The sequence below is a fragment of the Henckelia pumila genome, chromosome 2 (genome assembly GCF_033568475.1).
Source record: "Henckelia pumila isolate YLH828 chromosome 2, ASM3356847v2, whole genome shotgun sequence".
NCBI classification, from domain to species: domain Eukaryota; kingdom Viridiplantae; phylum Streptophyta; class Magnoliopsida; order Lamiales; family Gesneriaceae; genus Henckelia; species Henckelia pumila.
In genome coordinates, this window is record NC_133121.1 from 149692581 (window position 1) to 149716631 (window position 24051).

The following is a 24051-nucleotide window of genomic DNA, read 5'->3' on the forward strand; positions in this document are numbered from 1 at the left end:
CTAACATAGCTGTCAATTCTAGGTTAATGTTGTACTAGTTCAGTATATCGACTAGACTTCTACTGACATTCTTCTACAGTCAACATGATCTAATCAGTACCGAAATAACAAAATCTTATGTCTGAAACTCATATCATACATTTCTATACATTTCTGTTGCTTTACCATTGCACAAATTTCTAGCTTAATATCCCATATCTGATATCAGTACATTCAATCTTATTTCCTCAATTCTATATTGCATCGTCTATAACTAATCTTGCACATGCATTCCATCTACTTAAAGACAAAATCTCAGCAAATACAATAAATAAAGGCTCATCAGATACAGATTATAGCATAACAAATCACTGATCTATGAATGTATGCTATATAATCAATATACAAGTGGTTAACTAGAATTAACTCACTTACCTGTAAGATTCTTATCTGATACAACTTGAGCCGCATTTTCTGTACTTGCTTATTGCCTAAGCAATTATCTGTCATTCAACTATTCTCTTGATCTGTTTCAGCTAGGGGACTTATGCTTATAGTTATTCATTTGCTGACGTTGCGATTGAATCAATCTTTGCTGATGTTGCCACTATTTCTTGCTGTTCTTGCTGCATAGCTATACTGCTATGGACTATCTGGTGATGATCATAATTGTGAGGCGTGAATAAGAATTCAACTCTGCCTCATACTACCGGTTCATGATTTTGTTTTTTTTTTTTTCTGGCTTGAAATCAACTTGTACTTCTATTCTGCAAAGTCTACTGTTCTATCTTTTGTAGCATATATGGAAATAAACAATTCTGTTTACTTACCTGCCAAACAATTGCAATACTTTTTCTGGCTTCACCAACTTCTAGCTAAGTCCTGGAGTTGATATAAAATCAAGCTGATTCTATGTTCATCTAAATATGCTTCTCTTGAACAGCTGATCCAGCTCGTCAATTCAACCCCTTTCTAGACATAGCCTATGTTGTATCTTTCTGGTTGGTGATCAATAGCTTTGGAGTTGTTCAACTAACATACTCCTAAGTGTACTGAATTCAAATACTTACCTCAACACTGTTCTGTGCTATCTGCTATTCTGTTCTATCTGAGGTTCTTATGCTATCTGCACAACCTGTCTGATTTGATAACAGAAGCAATATATATGGCAGGGATTATAAAATACAATTACAGTATAACATACATATAATCTCATGCTTCTGACTAGAACACATACTTGCAAAATATCATGCTTTTTCCAATAATACATGCTTGCAACGAATTCATTTATGCTAATGAATTCAAGCAATCAGGCATACATATCAGCATATAAGCATGTAATTCTGATCTCAATAAAGCAAGTAGTGTTCAATCAAATAATCATAGTCGCATACAAAGAAGCAAAAACAAGTAAAGCATAATCATGCAATACTATAAATGCATGCGACTCAATCTATCCCGCTCAACTTATATCTTAGTCCAAGACTTTACGCTCCAAGACTTTACGCTCTGATACCACCTGTTGTGGGGACCTCGGGTTGCTAATCTCATCTTAGGGCAATAAACGATTAATAAGCAATTAATCATAGCCTAAAAGAATATTCAAGCCAAGAGCTAAAAAAAAAAAATATTTTATTTTTTTAAAAATGAGCCCCTCGCTCGATCGGTAAAACTTGCCCGATCGAGCGAGCCAAAATATTCTGCTCTCGGGTCTGAACAAAAATGGCCTCGCTCGATCGGTGAAATGTTACCGATCGAGCGAGCAACAAAAAGCTCAACCTCTGTCTTGCAAAATAAGGCCTCGCTCGATCCGTCGATATTAACCGATCGAGCGGGCTCCAAAATACTGGAAATCTGCTGCATCAAAAAGGCTGTCAATTAATATACATGCATTGGCAAATAAATCCTATCTCATAAATACATCAATTCAAGATAATATAAACTAGGATTTATCAACTAACAACATGTACAAGATCTCTGTTTTCTAACATGTTGGCATACAATACATTTCATCTACTTAAAACCCGAGTCCTCACTTGCTAAAACTGTTCTTGCTGCTATCCAAGCCAACTCTAGCTTGATCATGCCCCAACCTGATGCAATGCACACATACAAACAAAGCAACGGCCGGATAGCTCCGGTGAGAATAAATCTCAGTATAAATAGCATGCATATACATCATTTAAACATATAACTAATTCACATCTTGAATTAACATAACATGCTAGCATTTATAAACGCATAATCTAAACCATAGAAGTCTCTAGGTTAATGCATAAATGCAATGCATGTGCCAAAGGATAGGCTAGCAAATCTGATATCAATAAATCTTGGTTCTTTGGGATCCCGAGGAATAAAATAGCTCTCAAACTACCGACACTCCCATTCGAGGCAGCATCAAGTATTTTACTCCTCTGACTTTGGTGCAACTATAGTGAGTCTTCTGGCTCTGAACATAAATCCATATTCTGTGTCATGAGTCAAGCTGACTCTAGAAATAAATCTACATTCCATGCCACTCACTACAGCTCTCCAAACGTCATCTGCACTCTAGGCGATGGCTGCCCTCTGTGCTATTAAGGCTGGAGTTCAAGATGAATGCAACATAAGCTATATGCATTAAAAGCTATAAAAACACCTTGAACACTTGCTCAATAACCAACTAAGCAAAACAAAGCAGCTAATCACATAAAGATAGCAATAAATCTGCAAGCATCTCATAAAACATGTAAAACATGTTCAATACAACAAATAATACAAATCAGCTTACACAGGTAAACATTTACATAAATGTTCTGGGAAATTCAAGAAAATAGCTATCCTGAATAATCTATCCCATTTATGTAAACGTACACCATAACATATATAAAAACAGGCAAGTATGTGATTTTAGGAAACTCGATAAGCAAAACAATCTCGAGTTATTCTGCCCATCTTATTAATGTCTATTCATACCTGCATTTCTGATTCAAATAGCTGACACTCTGTCATCTAATTCTTGATCAACTACAAGCTGTCCAAATCTGACATCAAATTCTGCTCATTTCAATCAGTGCTACTTGAAGGTATTCTTGATTCAACTTCAAACACTTCAAGTCATACAAACTCGAACTCATCAATTCAACTTCGATAAGCTTCAATTCAAATCTGAAATAATGTATAACATATCTAAACATCAATTTCCAATCTGAATCGATGTTTCTTTAAAGCTGATACATTTCAAATCTGACTAATACAATCGGAATTCAAACCGACGTCGCAACTATTCGACTTCGATAATTCTTTCGATTCAAATATCATTATACCTTCATTCTAAATATAACCACATATTCAATTCATCCACTAAACACTTGAATATGAGCTCTAGACATATAGAATGAATAACAATTCAAAATTTTGAACCGGCGGCGTAACGATACGATTTCGATCGTTCCAAAAGCTTAAACATCAATATTGTCATCTATACAATATATTATCATCACCAATTCCAACAACAAAGTCACGTGAATATAAACCCCAATATTCAGATTTTGAATAAATCTTTCAAAAATCGAAAACATGTTCAAACGACGATCTTTTCTCCATCCGTCTTAGATATGCTATCGTCGTATATGCGAGAACATATTCATACAATCAAATCTTAATTCTAACAACAACTTAAAATTCAAACATGATAGAACTTCATAAAATTTACGTCAAAACGTAGCACTCGGAGCTGTGATCGCAAATATACGATCAATCGGAAATTCTACCGGGCGGATCAAAAGATATCGGAGCTTAAAGGGTTGAAAATGGCTTTGGGAACCCTTTTCTCATCTCTCTCGGCCACTTCTGGATTTGTGGGTGACTTAATCTGATTCCCACGTTTAAACATAAATATATATCCACTTATTTGCATTTTGGCCCCTAAACTTTGGCCTAATTGCAATTCAGTCCTTGAACAAGCGATTTAATTCAATTTCAATCCTAAATAATTTAAGATTATTAGAATTCAAGTCTAAACTCTAAATATTCTCAAATTAAATATTCTTGGATTAAAATTAAATCATTTCGGACATTATTGCATTTTAGTCCCTGAATTGCTCAATATTTGCAAATTGGCCCTTTCTCGGATTTTATCCTCAAAATTCATTCTTGATATTTATCATCTTGGAATTCACATCTTAAATTCCATAAATATCAATTGCAAATATTTTTAATCTTTTAATTTAAGAATTTCGGATAATAAACTTTTTATAATCCGAAAATCCTCAAATTAAATATTTCTGACCCGAAATTGCAATTCCACATTTCTTAACTTCTTCAAATAAATATTTTCTCATATCCGGAATTTAAATCTTAAATTCCGTCATTAAGAACTTAATATTTACGGGCCTTACATCGGGTCTAGCAGATGAATAATTTTAAATACATATTGAAAACATGTTGAATTTTGGAGTTTCAAACTTGTTGCATTTTATACTTGTTTGAATAATTTTCGGACATCTCTTTATTGTATATTATGATCAAGACTTTGAGAGGTCACCATTCCGGGTCTTTGGAGCAAGAAAAGAAGAAAAAAAATAGAGATTTTCGAAGCCCCAGCGCGCCCGCGCATCCGGTGCGCAATTTTGCGCAACGGAGGCGCGGCCACGCTCCCTGAGGGCGCGGCCGCGCTGCCGCAGCGGTGGCGCCCCCGCGCCTCCTACTCTAAAAAAAAAATTCTTTTCGCGACGCGTTTTTGCGTCGCCAAATGTAAGGCATGCGTCGCCAAATGTCTTATTGATTATTTTTTTAATATTTGCACCCGAGGTCTCCACATTAACTGCCATGCATTATCAAACCAAACTCGATATATATACAAGACTTGACACCTTTCACATATCATCCGTTTTCAAGGACCATACATATATATAAAAAATCGAATATGAATATATATATATACATGTTCATTTTAGTAAGAGCAATTTATCAACCCGTAAATACGAGCAATTATTCTAAATTATACAAAGTATGTACTGTTATCTTAACTTTTTGTACCAAAATATAGAACACACATACAAATTGGTTTCACTGAAGCTCAAAAAATATTAAACCACCTTTAGTTTACAAAATGTCTTCATGCTAATTAATTATTGTCGCACTTATATTAACCCCAAAAGCATAACTACATAATAAAAATCATTCAAAAATGATGGATTTATTAATGATAAAAAATAGGAAAAATGGTTGACAATGGATTTATTAATAAAAAAATTCGGTCCATGCAATTCCACCATTTCCATGGTAGATTTGGTTGCTATAGTTTTTTTTAAAAAAATTTTAATCAGTTATAAAAAGAAAAAGTGAATAATAAAAAAAACAGAGCAAAAAAAAAAAACTACAACCTGCATTGAAATTAATGCCTCGGTGATTTCCTATTTAGAATATAAAAATATGTGAAGATGAAAAAAGAACAAAAAAGATTATAATAGCTATATTTACAAACATGAGTAAATGAATAAAATAAAATAATATAAAAAATAAGGGTCATGCTATGTGTACATCCAGTTGTACACATAGTCTTACACACAACTATTAAATATTATTTTTTTCAAAACAAAAACTATTAAATATTATTTTTATCTCAAAATTCTTTAAAAAATTATTACTTTTCATAAACAATTACTTGTCTTGCTTTAATTAAATATTTTTAATGAAAATATAATTTTTTATTGTCTATTTCTACAAATTTCACGTTGAGAGACTAAATTACACAAAAAAATTAATTTATACTTCCCAAATAATATTAATTATTTTGATTTAATATGATTCATTCTTTTCCCTCTTTTTTTTTTAGCATTCGGCCTATCAAGTTCAGTAAGTGCACACATTAAATTTTACTTTTTATAAATATATATATTTCCTAGTAATTCAATCAACAACTGAACAAAGTGCATGAACTAAATATAAAAACCACAATATATCAAATTGGGTGGAATAAATATGAAAATTTCAAATTCGGACTCTTCCAACATATTTAAATTATTTTAAATTCAAGTACATTTAATTGTATGTTGTGAGAGCCTGTTCTCTTGATTAATATTTAATTATCAAACAAATAGGATTAATTAATATAAACAGCGAGAACGAGTAAAAAATTTTCTTTTGAGCCTACAAAAATTTCGACATTACCTCCTCGTAAATAGGACATCCCAAAAAATCTAAACAACACAACCTGTTAATACTCGAAAATAGAGTCCTATTCAACAACACAAACCCTACAGCCGCACTGGCCAGGACTAAATACGTGTAGAGCCGACAAGGCTCGATCATTCCAAAATCAAATCCAAGACATCAACAAAGTGTATAATACACCTACTTGGGGCATCTCCCCAGCAGAAATCTAAATTGGACATAATACATATAAATATCGGGTCCTTACACATGTCCAATTAACATGCTTCATTATTAATTACACCGTTGGATCCGATCACTTCATCCTCATTCGAACACCATCTTGATGAGCATAGTGTTGTCAATTCTTGATCAACTCCATAGTTTGATACTAAATGTACTCCATAATCGACATTCCAAGGATGGTGATAAACACCCTATGATTATTAGGCCAAATGTAAGAAACAAACATATATGGATATGATTAACAACATGACAACACTGAAAGAGTGGGTGCCCGGTTAGCCAACTTGTGGCTAAGGGCTTTTGTGACTCTATGTATAAACAATCTTTGTTTAATATAATTTACATTCATTAATGGCATTTTCTTTGTCTTTCTTCATATTGTTATATTGTGATATACTATTGATGTTTTGATAAAGACCTTGAATATACTATAGTGTAAGTAAGATGAGATAGTGAATAAAGAGAGATCACTATTATGAAACACATCTTATAGTCACTGTATATTCTAAACAGTTCCTAGTCAATTGATCCGTCCGCTAATAAGGATAAGGATCGCTCGAGATTGAGACTAGCATTTGTGATGCAAAGTACCATGTTTCATTGGTAATGGACATGAAGATGTTAAAAGCATGCAAATGGATATTCATATGATGAATGATCGAACTACCCTATTCGGACTTTCCAAGTGGTTATTACTTATCGAGTGGATAAAGTCCACGGTTTTGGTTGTACACCATTAGTTCTTACTACTTGAAATATCATTGAGACTCTATATGCTAGTACTGTACTTTGACTCGTTTACCGACTCTATTGGGGTCATCAGGTGTCGGGATTGGGTACAGTTACGACACATATAGGAGTCGATGCTTTGTTGTCAAGGACTCACCACATACTTGCGAGTGTGGATATCCTATGCGATCTGAGGAGATATTAGTGTGACGAATCTCTGGCCAGAGTACATGATGTGTTTTAGGTTACTCGGTTTTCCTAGTAACACATGGGATGTCACTATTTGATCTCCGAGATGTAATGCATAGTTATCGAATCTCGAACGACTCTCGATGCACCAATGGTTGTTGATTCGATCGGGATATATGGATGAAGGGACCGTACTGTACGCTAACCAAAATCTACTGGTTCTTGCAGGCACTATCAGTGATACCTAGGGAATCATGGGGCGATGTTGCTAGACGCTCTTACCATGATTCGTTGGGCAAGTCGGAAATTGTTGTTCCGAGTCACAAGGAGTTATGAGCCCACGGCTAGCTGTATCCCTGAACCATTGAGGGTCACACAAGTAATGGATTACTAAACCCCGTTGAGATAGTTAAATTTAAAGAGTTAAATTTAATGAAAGAGAAGTTGGACTTCTTAACTAAAAGGGAGTGGAATTTCTTAAAATGACATAGGGATTGACATTTTTGGAAATCACTGAATTCGGATTCAGAAAAATTATCTTGACTTTAAAGGTGCAGAAATGGTTTCTGTGCACATTGGTAAAATCGGTTTATCAATCGGAGTCATGATGAATTTTATATTAATTTCTATAACAACGGGCTTGGCTTGTTGGGCTTAAGTTATGGATTGTGGGCCCTAAGGAGTTAGAGTCTTAATAAAATTATAACTTAATCTAGTTTAGAAATTATCTATAAATACATGTGTAGTGTTCGAAAATTGATACAATTCATTCTAGCAATTTTCGAAAATCCTCTGTCCCTTTTGAGAAAATTCGGTCTGTGATTTTTGTGAAAAATTACATTCCGAATTAACAGATCAAATCTGTTTATTCTCATCGATAAACATCTGATTGATTTCTAGTGCAATCAATCAGAGGGTTTCTGTTTTCTGTTCGTGGACCTTATTCCGGAGATTGATCGTGAAGCCATCGGTTCCCGAGATATACAAGAAGAGCAGATTAAATTTTGTTGGTGTCCATAATCAAGCCGTTGCTTGAAGAGGTAAAATATTATTAATTGTGATTATTATTATTTTACTTGCATAATTTAATCGTAAAGTTTTGATACCCATGATATGGAATCGTTCCATATATAAAAATAAATTTTTTAAACTTCCTCTGCACCGGGTATCAATTCTTAATTGATCTGAACACGTTTTCCAACAGTGGTATCAGAGTCAGGTTGCTCAGATCAAACGATTAAATTAATCGATTGTACAAAATTTTTGGCCTCGGGTTTTTGAAACAAAAACAAAATTTTAAATTAAAATTTAATGGGCACATCGGGCAGCGACCGACGCTGCCCAAGGGGCAGCGACGGGCTGCCCTGCCCGGGCCCCATTTTGGGGCGCGGGCTGCCCGGGATTGTCCGGGTAGCCCGGAAAAAAAAATTAAAATTGATTTTTTAATTAAAATTTTAATATTTTGAAATTTTAGTTTTTGGTCCGATCGAAAATTGTTTTTGATTGGTTCACGAGGCATCAGATCGAATTGTTCGAGTCCGAAATTTTTAAAATTGATTTTTGGATAAATTTGAATTTTTGAAAAATTTATAAATTTTATCCGTTAAATTAGATTTTATAAAATCAATTATTTTGGTACAATTGATGATAAGATATGATCTTATGAAAGGATAAGATAAAATTTGATTTTATCTTTTTAAATATGATGCCATTGCATGTTATCCAATTATTTAATTATTGAATTAATTATTGGATAAAAGGATGATCGATTGCCATGACCAAGTTTGTAGGTGTATGTTAGGTTATTTACATTTGGTTTTATTGTTGTTGGGTTTTATTAATGAGCTTGGTTTATAGCCCAATTTGAATTGTCATTTGTAATAAAAAGTGGGCTTGGTTTATGGCCCGTTCCCACCCCTTAAATATGTATCCCCTACTTGTCATCGAAATTTATTGTAAATTTGTTAGACTTAGTGGGAGATAAAGATTTAAAGACAATGGTGGGCCCAGCAGACGATAAAGACCGAAGAAATGTAAATGGAAGCTCAATGTAATAGGATTGCATTGCATACTTGCATATCACCTAGGATTGGACTTAGACTCGTGATTGGCAACCACGGGTCGATTAGATAATGGGATCGATCATCCTTAAATAATATATGATATTATTGATGTATGCATGTTTAGACTAAATTGTATGAATCCCGCAAGCATACATAAATTGCATGATGAGACAAATTTTCAAAAAATTAAAATCCCTCATTTTAAATATGATTTAAAATTGATATCAAGATTTATAAAAGGGAATTTAAATATTGTTTAAATGTTCCTACCTTCCATCAACGATCAATGTATGAGATGCTACCCGCGGATACGGTCCGGCTCATATTATTGGAGGGGCACGTTTGTCGAAAAGCTGTACATTGGATCGACACATGTTGTAAGTTGGGTGGAACTCCCATGGGATTGGCTCATATTATTGAGGGATCCACATGGCGACCGTCCATCACAACTTAATATTGATGGGTTATCTTGACATGTCACAATAAACGGCGTCATATTATTGGTCCCTTATTGGACATGAGATAAAAACATGGGGGTTACTTTGGAAGTAATTGGGCTCTACCTTTTGAAAATTATGGTTGGCTGATATTATTCGGGACTATGATTTGTCAATTGGACTCCATGTTCCCACTAAGGAAAGGAGTTTCCCGTTTTCACTAGAGGGTAGTGAAATCGTTAAAATAGTGAAAGTGTAATTCATAAAATTAAATTTCGCCATATTTTATGTCTTAGTAAATTAATTAAGAAATCACTGATTATTGTCTGTTTCTTTTCAGTATTTCATTACAATGAATTCGCGCAATCCACTATACTCAATTCTCGAACAAAACAAATTTACTGGCGCAAACTATACGGAATGGTTCCGTAAATTAAAGATTGTTCTAAACTCGGAGAAAATTTTCTACGTGTTAGAAAAGAATCCTCCAAAGGAAGCACCGGCTAATATAAGTCCGAAAGAATTGGCAAAACTTGATCAATGGTGGGACCATGATGTCAAGGCTAAATGCTATATGCAAGCTTCAATGTCTGATGAACTCCAGAGGCGATTTGAGGATGCCGTGAATGCTGCTAACATACACATGCACCTCAAGGAACTTTTTGGAGCTCAGTCAAGGTCGGAGAGGTATGCCACCGTCAAAGAGCTCATGACATGCCGCATGCGAGATGGGACTTCGGTCCGTGAGCATGGGGTACATATGATTGGGCTCATTGAAAAGTTGGTAACACTCGATTTGACGTTGGAGCATGAACTAAACACGGACTTGTTACTTCTTTCACTTCCTTCGTCGTTTGACGGATTTGTGGTGAACTTCAATATGAACAAGATAGAGGTCACCCTTGAAGAGATGGTCAATATGTTTGTGTCTTATGAGGCCACATTAAAGAAGGATAAACTGGTACTCTTGGTTGGCTCCTCTTCTTACTCCAAGAAGGGACCAAGTGGAAAGGGTAAGAAACGTTCTGCCCCACCCAAGAAAATTATACCACAAATGAAGGCCAAAACAAAAGCTTCAAACGTGAACATATCCGGAGATGTTTGCCATCACTGCAAAAAACCCGGTCATTGGAAACGTAACTGCAAGGAATACCTCGAGCAGTTGCGAACTGCAAAGGGTATGTTTTACATTGAAATAAATGCTTCACTTAATACTACTTCTTGGGTATTGGATACCGGATGTGGATCTCACATTTGCAATGATTTGCAGGTGATGACAAGAAGTCGTAATCTTAGGATGGGTGAGACCCAGCTGAGGCTCGGAAATGGTTCCAGAGTTGAAGCCAAAACAGTGGGAGACGTTTATTTAGTTTTGCAGAACAATTTTAAGTTATTTTTGAGAGATGTTTTATTTGTGCCAGATTTAGTTAAAAACATTATTTCTGTTTCTATGCTTGATAGAGATGGTTTTTCTTGTAATTTTGTGAATGGGATTTGCAATATTTACAAGAATGAATGTTTGATTGGAAATGGACAACTTGAAAACGATCTATATAAATTAAAATTAAAAGATGTTCCAATTAATTATGTTGATAAACCGGTAACAACAAATAAAAGGAAAAACAATAGTCAAAACCCGGCAAACCTTTGGCATGCTAGGCTAGGTCATATTTCCTCAAGGAGGATGAACAAGCTAGTGGGAGAGGGCATGTTTGATATGTCTGATATTAACTCTCTACCTACTTGTGAGTCCTGCCTAAAAGGAAAAATGACTAAATCTCCTTTCAAAGGGAAGCCTGAACGTAGTCAAAATCTGTTGGATTTGATCCATACAGATGTTTGCGGACCATTTAGTATCGGTACTAAATTTGATCACACCTACTTCATTACCTTTACTGATGATTATTCGAGGTATGGGTATTTATATTTAATGAAATATAAGTCTGAATCATTTGAAAAGTTCAAAGAATTCAAGGCTGAAGTAGAAAACAAACAAGGTAGAAGTATTAAAGCACTTCGATCGGATCGAGGTGGAGAATACTTAAGTACCGAGTTTTTAAACTATCTAAAAGAGAATGAGATTCTCTCTCAGTGAACTCCTCCTATGACACCTCAGCTGAATGGTGTCTCGGAGCGTCTCAATCGAACTTTGTTGGACATGGTTCGATCTATGATGAGCTTCACTGAGCTCCCACCTTCGTTTTGGGGCTATGCGCTTGAAACGACGGTATTGTTGTTGAACAATGTCCACACTAAAGCAGTAGATAAAACTCCATACGAGTTATGGAATGGCAAAGCTCCTAAGTATTCGTACTTAAGGATTTGGGGATGTCCTGTTTACGTGAAGCAGACAGTGGGAGATAAGTTGGATAGTCGATCCACCTTATGTTATTTTTTAGGATATCCGAAGAATTCAATCGGATATTATTTCTATCATCCTTATGAGATAAAAGTGTTTGTTTCGAGGAATGCCACCTTCATGGAGAAGGAGTTCTTATTAGATAAGAAAGGCAAGATGATGGAACTCGAAGAAATTCGAGAAGAACCCGAGATACAAAATAACGACCACACACCTCAAGAACCTTCAACGGACACGCCTATATCTAGGAGATCCGAGAGGACTTCTAGACCTCCTATTCGATATGGTCTTCTTTTTGAAAAGGATCAAAGTGAACCCGACATTGGATGTGATCCAAGAAACTTCAAGGAAGCAATTTTGGATGCGGATTCTAATTTATGGCTTGAAGCTATGCAGTCGGAAATAGACTCGATGCATACAAACCAATTTTGGTCTTTAGTAGATCCTCCCGATGAAATTGTTCCCATAGGGTGTAAATGGATATACAAGAGAAAACTTGGGCCTGATGGTAAGGTACTTACCTACAAGGCACGATTGGTAGCAAAATGTTATACTCAAAGACAAGGAGTTGTCTATGATGAAACTTTTTCACCAGTCGCAATGTTCAAGTCCATAAGAATCCTTATTGCCATAGCAGCATGGTATGACTATGAGATATGACAAATGGATGTGAAGACTGCATTTCTTAATGAAAACATTAAGGAAGAAATCTATATGATGCAGCCCGAGGGATTCACATCCATGGGAAGCGAGCATAAGGTATGCAAGCTTCAGAGATCAATTTATGGTCTCAAACAAGCATCAAGAAGTTGGAACCAGAAATTTGATGAAACAATAAAGGACTTTGGTTTCATCAAAAATCCGGAGGAACCGTGCGTGTACAAGAAAGTAGTTAAGGATGCGGTGACGTTCTTAGTGCTTTATGTTGATGACATCCTACTCATTGGGAATGACGTAGGGATGTTGCAGTCAACAAAGATATGGTTATCAGGTAGATTCTCGATGAAGGATTTGGGTGAGGCATCCTATATTCTAGGGATACAGATCTATAGAGATAGATCTAAGAGAATGATAGGACTCACTCAAGCAACCTACATCGATACCATATTGAAAAGGTTTTCTATGGATGAGTCCAAGAGAGGACATCTACCTATGTGTCATGGAGTTTCTCTATCCAAGTCTATGTGTCCCAAGACTGACGAAGAGATAGAGAAAATGACACACATACCATATGCGTCAGCCATAGGTAGTATTATGTATGAGATGATATATACCAGACCGGATGTAGCCTTTGCTCTGAGTGTCACGAGCAGATATCAGGCCAACCCCGGTCAAATGCATTGGAAAGCCGTGAAGTATATTCTTAAGTACTTGAGAAGGACTAAGAATATGTTCATGGTATATGGAGGAAGAGAACTGAAATTGGAAGGCTATACCGACTCTAGCTTCCAAAGTGACGTGGATGACTCGAAGTCTACCTCTGGATTTGTGTTCATGCTCAATGGCGGTGCTGTCTCTTGGAAGAGTTCCAAGAAGGACACCACAGCGGATTCCACCACTGAGGCAGAATACATTGCGGCATCAGCTGCTGCTAAAGAGGCCGTTTGGATGAGGAATTTCGTCCAAGAGTTGGGCGTCATTCTTGAAGCTGTTGGTCCAGTCCCGGTGTACTGTGACAACACGGGTGTCGTTGCTCAGGCAAAGGAACCAAGGTCTCATCAATGATCCAAACACGTACTGAGGAAATACCACATCATCCGGGAGATTGTGGAAAGAGAAGACATCACTGTCGAGAGAGTGACCTCTACAGACAATATCGCTGATCCACTTACTAAGCCCTTGCCAGGACCATTGTTTGACAAACATCGCGAAGCAATGGGATTGCGTAGTGTGACTAGTTGGCTTTAGGGCAAGTGGGAGATTGAAAGAGTGGGTGTCCGGTTAGCCAACTTGTGGCTAAGGGCTTTTGTGACTCTATGTATAAACAATCTTTGTTTAATATAATTTACATTCATTAATGACATTTTCTTTTTCTTTCTTCATATTGTTATATTGTGATATACTATTGATGTTTTGATAAAGACCTTGAATATACTATAGTGTAAGTAAGATGAGATAGTGAATAAAGAGAGATCACTATTATGAAACACATCTTATAGTCACTGTATATTCTAAACAGTTCCTAGTCAATTGATCCATCCGCTAATAAGGATAAGGATCGCTCGAGATTGAGACTAGCATTTATGATGCAAAGTACTATGTTTCATTGGTAATGGACATAGAGATGTTCAAAGCATGCAAATGAATATTCATATGATGAATGATCGAACTACCCTATTCGGACTTTCCAAGTGATTATCACTTATCGAGTGGATAAAGTCCGCGGTTTTGGTTGTACACCATTAGTCCTTACTACTTGAAACATCATTGAGACTCTATATGCTAGTACTGTACTTTGACTCGTTTACCGACTCTATTGGGGTCATCAGGTGTCAGGATTGGGTACAGTTATGACACATATAGGAGTCGATGCTTTGTTGTCAAGGATTCACCACATACTTGCGAGTGTGGATATCATATGCGATCTGAGGAGATATTAGTGTGACGAATCTCTGGCCAGAGTACATGATGTGTTTTAGGTTACTCGGTTTTCCTAGTAACACATGGGATGTCACTATTTGATCTCCGAGATGTAATGCATAGTTATCGAATCTCGAACAACTCTCGATGCACCAATGGTTGTTGATTCGATCGGGATATATGGATGATGGGACCGTACTGTACGCTAACCAAAATCTACTGGTTCTTGCAGGCACTATCAGTGATACCTAGGGAATCATGGGGCGATATTGCTAGACGCTCTTACCATGATTCGTTGGACAAGTCGGAAATTGTTGTTCCGAGTCACAAGGAGTTGTGAGCCCACGACTAGCTGTATCCCTGAACCATTGAGGGTCACACAAGTAATAGATTACTAAACCCCGTTGAGATAGTTAAATTTAAAGAGTTAAATTTAATTAAAGAGAAGTTGGACTTCTTAACTAAAAGGGAGTGGAATTTCCTAAAATGACATAGGGATGGACATTTTTGGAAATCACTGAATTCGGATTCAGAAAAATTATCTTGACTTTAAAAGGTGCAGAAATGGTTTCTGTGCACATTGGTAAAATCGGTTTATCAATCGGAGTCATGATGAATTTTATATTAATTTCTATAACAACGGGCTTGGCTTATTGGGCTTAAGTTATGGATTGTGGGCCCTAAGGAGTTAGAGTCCTAATACAATTATAACTTAATATAGTCTAGAAATTATCTATAAATACATGTGTAGTGTTCGAAAATTGATACAATTCATTCTAGCAATTTTCGAAAATCCTCTGTCCCTTTTGAGAAAATTCGGTCTGTGATTTTTGTGAAAAATTACATTCCGAATTAACAGATCAAATCTGTTTATTCTCATCGATAAACATCTAATTGATTTCTAGTGCAATCAATCAGAGGGTTTCTGTTTTCTGTTCGTGGACCTTATTCCGGAGATTGATCGTGAAGCCATCGGTTCCCGGGATATACAAGAAGAGCAGATTAAATTCTGTTGGTGTCCATAATCAAGCCGTTGCTTGAAGAGGTAAAATATTATTAATTGTGATTATTATTATTTTACTTGCATAATTTAATCGTAAAGTTTTGATACCCATGATATGGAATCGTTCAATATATAAAAATAAATTTTTTAAACTTCCGCTGCACCGGGTATCAATTCTTAATTGATCTAAGCACGTTTTCCAACAAACACAAACATAAATGTCATACCATTAATTGCTGTGAGAAAGAAATTTGATTCATAACAGAATTCTGAACACCTGGTTGAATAATCACATTATTGTATTCAATGTTTTTCGGTTGAAAGTTCTTTTCTTTGCTTGATTTCACCAATACCTATGAAACCAACATATGTATGAATAGAATGCATTATATTGATACTAATTTTTATATTGATGCATTATATTGATACTAATTAATTAAAGATGTATGAGGAATATTTTTTACCTTCGATTTCTTAGAACACTTCTCCAACGGACCTTTCTTTCGAAGCTTCTTAGGGGCTCCTTTTGTTTTAGTGTACTTTGGATCAAGAACTTTGCAAGTATCTATAGAATCTTGAGTTGTATCATCAACATGATCGGATTGTACTTGCATGCTCTGTGGTGATACCAAAGTACGACCACAACCTGATCGCAACTTTGATATAGCAAGATCACTTGCTTTACTTTCAATCCACTCGAGAAGCTTTTGAGTTTCTTCATCATTATCTGCAGCCATGTCTGCAACATTTGTAAATGCCTCGCACAACTTCTCATAATTTAACTGACCAGAAGTAGTTATCCATCCATTATAATTGATCTTCACTCTCATATACAATCTACTCACATATTTCCTCCAACGTCGAAGTATATATTGCTCAGGAACGACAGAAAACTTGTTACGGAACAAAACTGCAATAGCATGCCTACGAATTATTCCCCTAAACTCAAATAGATGACAACTACAAGAAAATATGCATTTATCTCTCTCAAACATAATTTCAAATTTTTTTTCCTTAACTCTTTCATGTGCTGTAAAGTCTTCTGTAACCACATATCTCGTGCCAAAAGACCCATCTTCACTGGATTCAATGTCACAATACATCTTTCCCGTTAATTCTTGTTGAAATTCTTTAAATTTTGCAATTGTATAAGCACTTTGAAATTGCCTCTCTATATCAAATCTAGTAACGCAAGGGACCATCTTTGAGAAGGATTTAAAATCAGCTTGAAACTCTTTCTCAACTTTACTCCTCAGAGCTCGCTCATATTGCTCCACAAATTGTTTCAAAGATGTTTTCGAATGGACATACCCGTCGAAAAAAGAATTCATACTCTCGCTTCATTGGGTTGTTGACATTCCGGCCCAAAATGAAGTTCTGAGAAAACATGGAACCCAATGAGTTCTCTCTCTAAAAAGTCCAATCAACCAATCATTATTTTGCAATTCATGCATATCAAGCTTCGAACTCATTTGTGTTTTGTGATTCATACACCAATTCATGTATAGATGAGAGTATGGAAGCCTTTTGACAATGATATCCAAAATTTTCAAGTAATTTCTTAAGGATGTGCCATAAACACCACCTATGTTTTGAGTTGGGAAATACTGCTTCTATGGCATTTTGCATTGCCCTATCTTGATCGATGATTATCCCTTGAGGTGACTTAAATTCCATGCACTCTAGCCATATCTTAAACAACCACACAAATGTCTCTGTATCCTCACTAGAAAGTAAACCACAACCAAGCAGTGTTGAGTGTCCATGATGATTAACACCGACGAAAGGAGCAAATGGCATGTCATACTTATTAGTTAAGTATGTTGTATCAAAAGTTATTACATCTCCAAATTCCTTATAAGCTTGTCGACACCTATTATCTGCCCAAAATATATTCTTTAATCGACCCTCATCATCCAAATCCAAGCTAAAGAAAAAACCAGGAGAAAGTTACTGCATTTTGGAAAAATAAGCTTGAATGGCAGCTGCATCTCCCTCTCCAAGTCTTAATTTCCTGACCTTATCAATATAATTTCGACAATATTTTTCAATAAAATTCATCTTTTCATATCCACCTGCTTCAACAACAACTGAGTTATAACTTTTATGAAGAGGAATACCTGCTATATCATTCACTTCTAGTTGTCGTTTCATGTGAGCATTCAACTGACGATAACATCGAAATGCTCTAGACTTGGTTGGACTAGTTTGATGATTATGTTCGAGATGGACACCGGTAATTTTCTATACTCCAGCAACATCTGAACAAGCTGTCAGTCTAGCTTTACAGCCTGTTTAACCGGTTGGTTGGGGCTTCATTGTAGTGCTTGTATTACTATTTATGCGGCTTTTTCGGCCAAATGTGAATGCAATGTACATGACAACCCCTTCTTTATTCTTCCGTGAAGTTCTTTTTCTAACTGGAAAACCAACATGATATGCATATCTTTTGTAAAAGTCAAAAACTTCATTCTCATTTTCAAATTTCATTCCAACCTTGGGCTCAATCTCAATGTCTTCTGCAAACAAATGTACATCATTCACTACACCATCATTTTTTGAGTTTAAAGCACCTACACAAAACATGCATAAAAACATGCATCAAGTTCATATAAATATATTTAAATAATGCCACTAACTATCTCCATTATTCTACAGAAAGTGTAGCAGGAAAAAGAGATAAAGGTTTGAATTGGTCTGCGCTTGACTTTTTTGCTACTCTCCTAACTATCCATTATGTATAAGATTTATGACCAAAGACTACTTCATCAGCGTCTTCTTTACACATATGTCTACACCCCCTTCTTCTCATTTCTTCACAGTAGGAAAAACTATCTTAAAAAAATTGAAATACCCAACAATTAGTCCTATGTATGCTGTTTTATCTAATTACCTAATTTTCTAAACTTTCCATTTTCCAGATCCTAGTCTTTCTTATTTATGAATAATTATCCAGTTTTTTTAGATTTATTGAAAGACAAATCCATATTAAATCTGCTGCAAATTTCAATCAAACAGCATTTCCACACAAATATCATAATACCCCCATTTGGGAGATCCGAGGGGTTGGTTTTGGTTATATCCTTCTTGTTTCTTCATCATAAATAAATATAGATACTTTTATTTTGTTATTATTTCCAGTTTAAACCTGTAAACATGAAGTAGAAATGAGATTGGAGATACAAAAATTACCAGGGTCAGACATCAGGGAGGTTGGCGAAGACGGGAAGATTACTGGCCAGTATAATCTATGAGGAATAGGAAAACACAGATCGATGGAATAAACAAAATAACAACATAAGAACTCAAGAGTTGCCAATACCCGAGTTCTTTCATAACCAATAACCAATAGATTCAACAAGTACAAATTACAAGCAGAAGAATTTTGTGAAATGAAATATTAATTTTAGATATAAATCTCCAAAAATAATAATAATAAATTAAAAATTCATTGAATAATGAGTTCAAATAACTCCAAGAGGCAAATATCATTGAATCAAATGATTATGTAATAAAAAAATTTCTAGCACCAGAGATGTAAAATCCAATTTTACAACCAATCAAGCATATTTACAAGAAAAAGCTATAGCAACCATAGATTAATTAACCGAGGTGGTTTATTTAGCTTTCTCAACATACTACCGTAATAAATAAAAAATATAAAAAAATACAAAACAAAGAAACTAAAATTACACGATTAAAGGTGAAATGAAAACACAACCATCACAATCCACTCATTTGGGTTTTCCGAGGGGTTGTTTTGCTTAGATATTAAATCCTCCTTGTTTTTCATCATAAATCAATATAAATACTTTTATTTTGTTATTATTTTCAATTTAAATCTGTAAACATGAAGTAAAAATGAGATTGAAGATACTAAAATTACCTGGTTTAGACATGAGAGAGGTTGCTGGAGACGGGGAGATGACTGATCGGAAGATGAACGGGTCACACCAAAAAATGAAAAATAGAGGAATGGAAAGAGGGAAAATGAATTCGTGAGCTTCAGATCTTTAGAGTTTTTTTTTTTTTGAGCTTCAGATCTGCAGAGTTGGATTAGCAAAAAAAAATGAGAAAAGTTAGTAAAATATCGAGTAAAATATCGCGAGATATTAATTAAGATGCTTTTAGTGAGATTTTAAGGATAAATTGTGTCAGCTCGTGTGTACAACTTTTTGTACACACAGCATTTCCCAAAAAATAATTGAAGGCACTAGAAACTAGAAAAATGAATATAATAACCACATGAGACACAAAAAATAATAAAAATAAATAAAATAATATAATAGGAAGCTAAAACATATATTTTGTGTGTGTCAGGGAGTTGTAACAAACTTTATCTGAAATGGGGACTGATCAAAGATTGAAGTTTGGTAATGGAGATTTAAAGACAATTTGCCCACACTATCAAGTCATATAAATTACTAAAATTCATAATAGACTCAAGCCCATGATATTATCTATAAATAGCTCAAACTCATACTGACTTGAGCATCATAGTGTTTTTGCTACATCATGTACAATTTCAGATAAAGTGGAAAATTTTCTAATTAAAAGTATTTTCTTCTATTATTATTCTTATTCTTATTCTTATTCTTATTCTTAAAATCCATGGAAAAAATAAAATAAAATGAGGTTCATTTTTCTAAGTAATAAACGCCGTCTCAAGTAAAGACGCGATTTTTACCTGCATATGGTCGGAATTTTGTAGCGTTTCTAAATCCATCTCGACGAATCATCAAAAAATGCTGCTGGCAGTTTTGATCGCCAACTCCGAAGGCAATATTCTTGTCGAACGGTGAATTCACTTTCTCTGTATTTTGTCAATATCTTCGAGAACCCTCTCTTTTCATTGTGTTTCAGATATGTGCTGAATAATTCTCGATTTGATTTGGTTAATTTGTGTCGATTGTAGTTTGTTTTCTGATCATAATTGACTTGGGTTTCTTCGAAACTTTCACTTCCTTAAGTTCCTGTTGATTGGCTGGGTTCAGCGGTGGTTGTTGGTTAAAGAGATGTTAGACAAGCTTGCATTGTACCTTTAACTTTGTTCCGGCAGATTTTCCTTGTTTTTTGATATGGGTTCTGTGATTCTTGATTCGAAAAGAGATGTTAAACAAGCTTGCAATGTACCTTTAACTTTGTTCCAGCAGATTTTCCTTGTTTTTTGATATGGGTTCTGTAAATCTTGATTCGAATTTGGCGCATTGCTGTGTTGAATATAGCTTCGATTTTTCTCCGACTAACTAGGATTGATTCATTTTTACTTTTTTGAATATAGCTATAGTATGTATGAAGAAAACTCAAATAGTGCTTTTCCCCGTATTCTGAACTGGGGCTGCATACTTCTTGATTGATTTGATTATTCTTATGTCAATGTAATTTCTTTTCTTTTAAGAATTGAATTGGGTTTCTTCAAAATTTGTGCTACTTCCTGTTTCTGTTTTGTGAATGGAGGTTAAATGAGTTACTAATAATGCCCATCACTGTTCTAGCTGCTTTTCTTGACATTCTGGTATCTGGACTAAATATGTTTCGATTTTGATTTGTTCTCTTGTTGTGTTAAATATATTTTATTTATCAGAATTCATTTGGGTCTATTCAAAGTTGGTATTTTTGTAGATTCCTGTTAACATTGTGTGGGGGGAAGTCAAATGAGCTTAAAATGAGATTGTAAAATTGAAGCAAGATTCGTATTGATATAACTTCCCAACAGTTCATGAAAATATTTTCTGTTCTGGAGTTGTGGTTATATTTTAGCTGCTCATGGTTAAAATTAGTTGGAGTGAATATTTTGACCTGTTACAATATGCGTTGGGGCTTAAATTTGTTTTCTTCTTTGAGTTAGAAAAGAGAAATGGTTTCATGATGATTAAAGGTTAATACTTTATAATTTAATATTTCTTCGGTTTCTGGTTGCTGTAGTTTCAATGGAGTCCCAGCTGAGGAACGACTACATTGGAGATCTTTCCTGGTGAAACTTGGGGCAGATAATCTCAAGGGAGTCAAGAATGAGGAGCTCCTTGTGGCTAATCACAAGTATGTTGTGAATTTTTCTTTGTTTTTCAACTTGGTGTCTGGTTTTTTTGTTCTTGAACGTAGAATATTGATCCCAATAATATGGTCATGAAGGCCACTAGCTCTTGAATTTCTGTGGATAATTCTTATGATTAAAGAGGATGATAGTGGCGATATGTTCCATTAAATTTTCCATGCTTTTAGGATTACTATTAAGCAATTTTAGATATGCATACATTCGCATATCGTGCTGTCGCTAATTAGGTAAATGAAAGCTACTTTAGGCAATTGTATTCAGGAAGAGGTGCTTTGCATCTGAATGTTTTCTAGATTCACTGTGCTTCTGTTTTTAGTTATTAGGGCTTCTGCTGGATTTGAATTCAAGATTTGGTGAGGATTTTAAACTTTTGGCTTTGGAATTTCGTCCATGGTTAACAGCTGCTTAAGTTTTAGTAGTTAAACGTTCAGGCAGTTAATGAAGAAATTACTAGAAAACCGCAATGACTTTTCTGCGGTTGTGTATGGAAGCTTGCAAGATCGATTGTTTATATGAAATTTTTTTTGAATATTACAGAATTTGTTTTTGTTATCTGCCGTCTGGAATTCTCTCTCTTAAATGCCATTGCTTTGTTGTACAGGTCAGTTTATATCGTATACACAGTGCTTGGGGATGTCAGTATATTTATTGTTGGCAAAGACGAGTACGATGAACTTGCTTGTAAGTTCCTCATTTTAACGTTTGATTATGAGATTATTTCAGCATGTCAGGTCAGAATAACTGCAATGTACTTAATGTTAAATTATCATAGATTTAGCATAAATCAACTTTTCAAAAAAAAGACGAGAAATATCAGATTTTTTTACGTCTCCATGGATCCTTGTACTCTTCCAAGAGCTTTTGAGGATGTTATTAAAACCATATAAATGTGAAGTTTATTCTGATCTTTTAGTGGCGGAAGCTATCTTCGTGATTACCTCAGCTCTGAAGGACGTTTGTGGAAAACCTCCGACTGAACGCCTTTTCCTTGACAAATACGGAAAAATATGCTTGTGCTTGGATGAAATTGTGTGGAAGGTTAGTATAATATATTTCCTCTTCTGGTTTAGCTTTAAAGTTGCACATCTTCATGAACATGATTTTTATACTTTCGCATTAATGAAATTGTTGTAAATGCAAAACTCGTGGAACATTTGTAGCTGTTAGTCATCAGTTAGTCATTGGATTAATCGAATTGCAAGCAACATTGCTTCGTAATCGTGTAAAAATTTCTGTAGACTCTTTACCTTTGAAAGATTGTCGTTTCTGAACCAAGATTGCATTGACTTCATGAGTTTCTTGTCAGGTTATTTGCATTCACTTCCCCTATTCTTTATGCATTTGATACTTATTTCCCTTGTCAAGTGTAAAAATCGTAACCCATCTAGGGAGGTGAGTGTCAAATAAATAAAATGTAGGGGATGTGACGTTTCTCGTCCATAATGCATTTCGATATCTTATATGTCATATTTGCGGGCATCAAGAACCGAATTTGACCAATGGGAATTGAATTTTTTGTCTTTTTTGAAGGGTTTGTTGGAGAACACCGACAAAGACAGAATCAAGAGGCTGGTGAGGCTAAAGCCACCAAACGACTTCTAATCTGTTAGCGCTTTACCTTGTGTAATTTATAAAGAAGAATGTCTCATATTCATGCTGCATTTGGTATGCCAACGATGACCGGAGGGCTTTCATAAATGGTCTCGAGTTCTTCATTTTATAGTGGTTTTAGCGTACCCATCCCTCGCGTCTACAGGTGTTCAAAACTGTTAGATGATTATTTTTCTCAATTTGGAACTATTGATCTGTATCACCACAGTGATTTCTTGACAACCTGAGATACTCTGTCCTTTTATCTCAACTCATATTTCTCCTACTTTGGGAACTTAACCCATGTTGAGAATGGAGATTTTGCTTATTGTTGATGCATTGACCTATCTCATACTTTGTCATCTTATCATACGAAAGTAGTTTACGAGTACTTTATTCAGCATTGGCAAATCTTGGTTCGAGTTATTTTGTATAGAGAAGTCGGATTGGAAAAATATGTGATGTTTTATACTAATTTTTTTTTTTTTACAAATAAAGTATATTGGATAGAGAATTTACATTCATTATAGTGTCGTTTGAAGTTTATTTTTGAAATTAAATATATTTATTACGAATCAAATTTTTTTTTATGGAAGAGCAACTTCTTCGAATACGCCAATATATGATTTGTTACACAGAAGATTCAAGATTTGTTCTATGACGGCGACAAATGTTGTTACTCGTAC

The 24051-nt window shown here is 35.1% G+C and overlaps 1 protein-coding gene and 1 pseudogene across 1 annotated transcript; one reads left to right on the forward strand and one right to left on the reverse strand.

The window, feature by feature from the left end:
• Window positions 1-15941: 15941 nt before the first annotated feature.
• On the reverse strand, window positions 15942-17874 carry LOC140878668 (protein FAR-RED IMPAIRED RESPONSE 1-like; annotated as a pseudogene).
• Window positions 17875-20365: 2491 nt separating this feature from the next.
• On the forward strand, window positions 20366-23784 carry LOC140884751 (uncharacterized). The gene is made up of 5 exons (XM_073291599.1): window positions 20366-20518; window positions 21646-21759; window positions 22377-22456; window positions 22689-22813; window positions 23306-23784. Exons 1-5 carry the CDS (start codon window positions 20466-20468, stop codon window positions 23375-23377), a joined length of 444 nt encoding a protein of 147 aa, XP_073147700.1. The 5' UTR covers window positions 20366-20465; the 3' UTR covers window positions 23378-23784.
• Window positions 23785-24051: the final 267 nt, after the last annotated feature.